A 6,611-nucleotide genomic window follows, 5' to 3' on the forward strand; every position below is an offset into this window, starting at 1 on the left:
ATTGTGGATCTGGCTGGGGGAATAACTCCTGCAACCCGTCGTCGCCATGCCCGTCCATGACCACCGGGTGAAGATTGGGGGCACGGTGGCGGACGCCGGGGGCTGAGGAGGACATGGATCTAGGGGGTGGCGTGGGGAGCAGATGAAGGTGCGGCGGGAGGGGATGGTCTGCGGGTGGGGATGGTGGCGGAAGGGGAGAAGGGGCGGGAGGAGAAGGTGCAGGAAGGGAACGACGGGCGGGAGGTGAAGGTGTCGGCAGTGGACAACGGGCGGGAGGGGATGACCGGCGAGAGTGAGGGGATGACCGGCTGGATTGAGGGGATGACCGGCGGGAGTGATTGGCGGCGCGACGCGGACGACCGGAGCGAGGGAGGGCTGGCGGGAGAACCTGACTGCGGCGGGACGGGGGTGGGCGGCGGGACTGGGATGGCGGCGGGATGGATCTGGCGGCGGGACACGGGAGAGGGACGGAGAGGGGGATGCGGGAGGGGGGGCTGCGGGAGAGGGAGAGAGAGGGGGAAGCGGGCGGGCCTGCGGGAGACGGAGAGAGAGGAGGATGCGGGAGGGGCAACAGGGGTAAAGGTGGATCTGGGACCACTTTTAGCACCCTTTAGCACCTTATAGCACCCCTTGGGTGTGCTAAAGAAAATGGGGGTGCTAAACTTTAGCACACCCCTTTTAGCACTCCTGTTTGGGAGCTCAAGTGCTAAAATGTGCTAAAAGGTGGGGTGCTAAAGTTTAGCACCCCCTTTCCAAACACCCCCTTAGTCCTTTTAGTAGGAAGTACTCATCCGTGTGTGTGCATTGACTGGCTCGGCTAGGTGCCGATGAATGCCTTAACTTCACATCAAGGACAACCACTCAGTTTCAGTTCAAGGGCAACCCGCTACAGAAACTGCTTCAGTTAGCAACCGAAATGGGGGCCTTATCTAGACTGAGGAAACTATGCTCGCCTAAGACTCTCGCTACATGCATGCAGATGATGCGGTAACTTTCATTAATCCAACACAAGTCTATGTTCGCAACACCAAAGAGCTACTGGACAAATTCGACTGCATCACAAGACTAAGCACCAACATTCACAAAAGTTCGGTGGCACCCATACGTTGCAACGGGATCGACCTAAACACCATCCTCGCTTCCTTCCCGGCAGCCAGAACCAACTTCCCGGTTAAATACCTTGGACTACCTTTATCTCTGGGCAAACTACAGAAGATTAACTTCCAGAGTTTATCCGACTAGCGAGTTGGGCCGGCAAACTACTCACCCCAACGGGAAGAAGAACTCTAGTCTGGGCTGTATTATCCTCACAACCGATCTATTACCTCTCCGCCCTAAATGCTCCAGCTTCAATACTAGAAGAAATTGATAGACGACGAAAACGCTTCTTATGGACGGGCACAGACCAAATTGCGCGTGGAAAGTGCAACGTGGCGTGGCCCACGGCATGCAAACCGACCAAGCTGGGTGGATTAGGGATAAGAAGTTTGCAAGAGCCCTCCGACTCCGCTGGCTTTGGAATGAATGGAAGCAACCACGAAAATCATGGGCCAGCATGCCAACTCCGTGCAGCGAAAAAGACAAGGCTTTGTTTGCGGCCGCAACGACCATCACTCTAGGAGATGGGGAGAAGACCAAATTCTGGGAATCGGCATGGCTACAAGGGGAGGTGCCAAAACACATTGCACCATCGGTATATAACATCTCAAGAAATAAAAAACGGACGGTCAAGGACGCCTTAGCGAATGATAGATGTATATTCGACGTAAACGTGGCCAATTTATCGTCGGCAACACAACTTACGAAATTCACTATCCTTTGGGATCGAACAAGAACAATCCAACTAAACCCAGGCGTGCCAGACTCCATAACATGGAATCTTACTCGACACGGCGAGTACGCGACGACATCAGCATATAGAGCACAATTCCAAAATTCAGCACCATTTGACATGGAGCGACTCATCTGGAGGACGTGGGCACCGCCAAAGTGCAAATTTTTCTCATGGTTAGCCTTCCAAAACTGGCTACGGATAGCAGATCGTCTAATTACGAGAGGATGGCCGAATCAAAGAGTATGCATGCTTTGCCATACGCACAATGAAACGCTGTTGCATCTGCTAGCAAATTGCCGCTACACAGTTCGACTTTGGGATAAAATTTTCGAGTGAACGGCCACCCACATACCACCCAGACGGGATTGGTCTACTTTTTCATCCGTCAGCAAATGGTGGACGCAATTAGGGTCTATGACTGGTGCGCCTCTTAAGGGTTTAAGATCCCTTATCATTCTTGAGCGCAATGAAAAAGTTTTCCAGCAGAAGTTTAAATGTTTGGACCAACTTCTTCACAAAATCAAGGAGGAAGCACGATGTTGGATTTTAGCGGGGGCAAGGCACTTGGGCGATATCTGCCATATAGAGAAGTGATCGTTCTGTAAAAGCAAAATTGCTTTATTTTTGTACAGTTCCTTTTTTTATTTTTTCGATCTAGACCTGTAACTCCCTCCTCTATTAATTAATATAAACTCGGCAATCTCTGCCGGTTCACAAATTCAAAAAATTCCCCTACCGTTTCCTTCTTCAAGACTATTCCTCTGCCTACGGTTGATTAGTCGTCTGACAAAATTTTAGGGTCTCTAAGATTTCAGTGATTGGTTAAATAAGTTACCCTACATTGCCTGATCCTCATTTCAACATCTTCTCTTATGCGGCACTTCATTCTGATTTTGGGCCGACCTTGATACAAATATCTTCCGTGGATAGGTCACAGTAAAGTCGGGCAGCGTCTTATCCATGTTTGGTAAGATGGCAAACTCAACCTCCCTTTTCTGCAATAAAGTTTTGAACCATGCGTGAGTTGACAAAGTCACATGACTTGGTTTTACGCTTTTACGTGGTGTTGAATTTGTTACTAATTGTGTTACCCCATTAACACTTGAGGCAAGAGTTCGTGGCTTGTTGAGAACGTTGTTTTATGATGCTTGTTCATTAATATTGTGTTACATAGCAAAATTCCTTCTTCAAAGAGTCTAATTGTCACCTGAATGTAATTATATCACCTGAAAATTCCATAAGTACTGTTCCCTGTTAGAGTTGCCACTGTTTCAAAACATCTGAAGTTCGCAACTGTATTTTGATGGTTGGTTACACTTGATGTGACTTGTGGGGCTCCAGAAAATTGGAACTTTCCTCTTTCTTTTCCTTTTTTCGGTTGACTAAGTTCATACTTTCGACTAGGACCAGGTCGACTGTCATGATTTATGAACCACCAACATCTTTAGTGCGCTGCAACTTCTTTGAGCACCAGTCAGTTCATCTTGCAGAGCCCCAAGAAACAATACTATGAACTTTCGACTAGGACCAGGTCGACTGTTATGAACCACCAACATCTTTAGTGCGCTGCAACTTCTTTGAGCACCAGTCAGTTCATCTTGCAGAGCCCCAAGAAACAATACTCCTCTGCGCCCGCCCCCCCCCCCCCCCCCCCCCCCCCCCCCCCCCCCCACACACACACACACACCCCGAAAAATGCCCCCTTGTATTCTTTGTCTGTCTCTGATTCTGTTCGCCAACCGAGCTATTCCTGCCAAGGCTGCTCAGGCCAACGAAACTGAAATTCCTTTGGGATCCAAAATCGATGCAGGCGGTGTGCAAAGCTGGGTCTCGCCTTCAGGGCGCTTTGCTTTTGGCTTCTATCCTGTTGATGAAGGCTTCTCCATCGGAGTCTGGCTCATCATCGGCGAATCCAGAAATATTGTGTGGACTGCCAACCGAGATGATCCCCCGGTTTCTGGTGGCTCAATTCAGCTAACCTATGGTGGTCTTCAATGGATTCCAGCTAATGCGGGCAGCCAAGGGAAGTTCATATTCGCCACCTCTACTCAGCCTGCCTCTGCTGCGATGATGGACACTGGCAATTTTGTGTTGTACGACATCAACAAACAGGTCCTTTTGTCCACCTTTGCTTCTCCGACGGACACCTTGTTACCAGGTCAGAACCTACTTCCAGGTAGCCAGCTGTTCTCAAGTGTATCTGATACTTCCCATGCCACGGGGAAGTATCGCCTTTCCAACCAGCTAGATGGCAACCTTGTGATGTATCCTGTTGACGCAATCGATCCTGATAGCTCATACTGGAATACCGGCACTTTTGGCAATTCCTACCTCCTTACAATTTTTTTGGATCCCAATGGCACACTATGGATGTTCGATCAAAAAGCATCATATACAAAGGTGTTGTTCCTCACAAACCAATCTTCTAAAGCTTCCACAGACACAAATGTCTACTTCCGTCTGACATTGGACGCGGATGGTATATTGCGACTTTACTCCCATGTGTTCTTTAGGCAGGGGAGGGCGCCCATGACAGAAATCGTATGGCTGCAGCCTAGCAGTGATCGCTGCGATGTGAAAGGCGTTTGTGGTCCAAATAGCTTCTGTCATGTGAGTTCTAAAGGGCAAAGTAGCTGCTCTTGCCTCCCTGGTTTTGAATTCTCAAGTGCTAACCAAAGCATGAAAGGTTGCTGGAAGGTGCGGTCTGGTGGCTGCACAGGGAATAGCTCTAATGATGATATCAGACCGATACCTACGATGGTTGAGTTGAAGAACACTAGCTGGTCAGATTTATCATATGCTGCTCCACCACAAACAACAAGCATTGAAGCTTGCAAGGATCTTTGTCTATCTGACTGTGCCTGTGAGATCGCAAGATTTGACTCCTACTGCTCAAAGCAGATGCTCCCTATGAGGTATGGCAAGATGGTTCCTGGTAGCAACACTACACTATTTGTGAAGGTCTACACCTATGAATCCAAAGGTTCTCTCAGAAGGACAAGGTCTGGCCCAGTCTCCATACTGATATCAGGTGCTGCATTGACTGTTTTCTCACTTCTTGTGCTCTTAGCATCCATGCTACTCTGCAAGCATCGGCTGCCATCGCGGTACATGAGGGCTCCACGACAGCAAGACTCAGAATTTGATGACGAGAGCATAGCTATTCGCTCCTATTCTTTCCAGGATCTGGAGTTGTCCACAGATGGATTTGCTCAGGAGCTAGGAAGGGGTGCTTATGGTACAGTGTTCAAAGGTGTCTTGACCAATGTTAACATGGACATTGCAGTGAAGAGGCTTGAGAGAATGGCGGAAAATGGGGAGAGAGAGTTCCAGCGGGAAGTGCGTGCAATTGCACGGACGCATCACCGTAACCTGGTGCGATTGCTGGGATTCTGCAACGAAGGCATGCACCGCTTGCTTGTGTACGAGTATTTGTCAAATGGGTCCCTTGCGGACCTCCTCTTCCGGTCAGATGCAGTGCCTAGTTGGAGCAACAGGGTTGCGATTTTGTTGGATGTTGCAAGGGGGTTACAGTACCTTCATGAGGAGATAGATTGCCCTATAATTCACTGTGATATTAAGCCAGAGAATATACTCATTGACAGCAACGGGGTGGCGAAGATAGCAGACTTTGGTCTGGCAAAGTTGCTAATAGGGAACCAGACACAGACTTTCACTGGTGTGCGAGGCACGCGTGGATATCTTGCACCAGAATGGAGCAAGAACACTGCAATCACTGTGAAGGTGGACGTCTACAGCTACGGCGTCATGCTCCTCGAGACGATAAGCTGCAAGAAGAGCATGGAACTGAAGCTGGCCGGTGAGGAATGCAACATTTCTGAGTGGGCCTACGAGTACGTGATCTCGGGTAACTTGAAGCAAGTGGCAGCTGGGGAATGCATCAATGAGGTGGAACTGGAACGGATGGTGAGGGTCGGTATTTGGTGCACGCAGAATCAGCCAGTGACACGGCCTACGATGAAGAGCGCCGTTCAGATGATGGAAGGAAGTGCGGAGGTTCGCCGGCCTCCGCCGCCTGCGTCATTTTCACAGTCACTGGTGCGATCCGCAAGCAGCTGATCTGCTGATATCTCTGATTGTCGTTGCGAGGGTAAAAGCGTTCCATCTGATGAATGGAAATTACTAGAAGATGTGATTACTAGAGGTCCTCCTGATTATGTACTATGGAGATGGATCATTTGGTAAGTTGCATCACGAAATGGTGTGTGTCCACAACTCCACACCTAGCAGGTGAAAATTGTTGTTGTGAGATTGTGACATTGTTCTTTGGTCCTAGGAAACGTATGCATATAATAAGGATGCCTGCTATTTTAATTTGGGGGGCGTGTTGCACTGTTGCTAAATTGTCTCCTCTTGGCATTCCTACCTTGTTTGGCACTTTGGCTATCTGCCGACACAGGTCCCACGCTATCATCCCAGCATATTAATTTGCAAAGTTGTGAACTTGTGATATTCCTGCTTATTTTGTCAGAGGTAAATAGAGAGGAGTGTTTTGGTGCGATAATTATATATATATATATATTCTGCTGGGCTGTGTTGATGCCTTTTTTTTTGGGGTAGTGGTAGTATAAATGGTGGTAGCTGCCCACCCCGTGAAGAAATTGACGACTTGCTGAAAAGATGTGGACTGGAAGTGGTAGAGATGAGGACACTCTGTATAAGTGTATATAGTAGTGTAACGTGATGGTGACCACCCCCAATTGCCTTGAAAATCTGAAGGAGCAAGGTTACCCGTCTCAGTGCACATAGATGAACC

General features: G+C 48.8%; 1 protein-coding gene across 1 annotated transcript; it reads left to right on the top strand.

The window, feature by feature from the left end:
• Positions 1-3,508: 3,508 nt before the first annotated feature.
• Positions 3,509-6,307, top strand: LOC117849425 (G-type lectin S-receptor-like serine/threonine-protein kinase LECRK3). Its single transcript, XM_034730967.2, has one exon. The coding sequence runs from the start codon at positions 3,530-3,532 to the stop codon at positions 5,912-5,914; it is 2,385 nt and encodes a 794-aa protein (XP_034586858.1). The 5' UTR covers positions 3,509-3,529; the 3' UTR covers positions 5,915-6,307.
• Positions 6,308-6,611: the final 304 nt, after the last annotated feature.

The sequence above is a fragment of the Setaria viridis genome, chromosome 3 (assembly GCF_005286985.2).
Source record: "Setaria viridis chromosome 3, Setaria_viridis_v4.0, whole genome shotgun sequence".
Taxonomy (NCBI): Eukaryota; Viridiplantae; Streptophyta; class Magnoliopsida; order Poales; family Poaceae; genus Setaria; species Setaria viridis.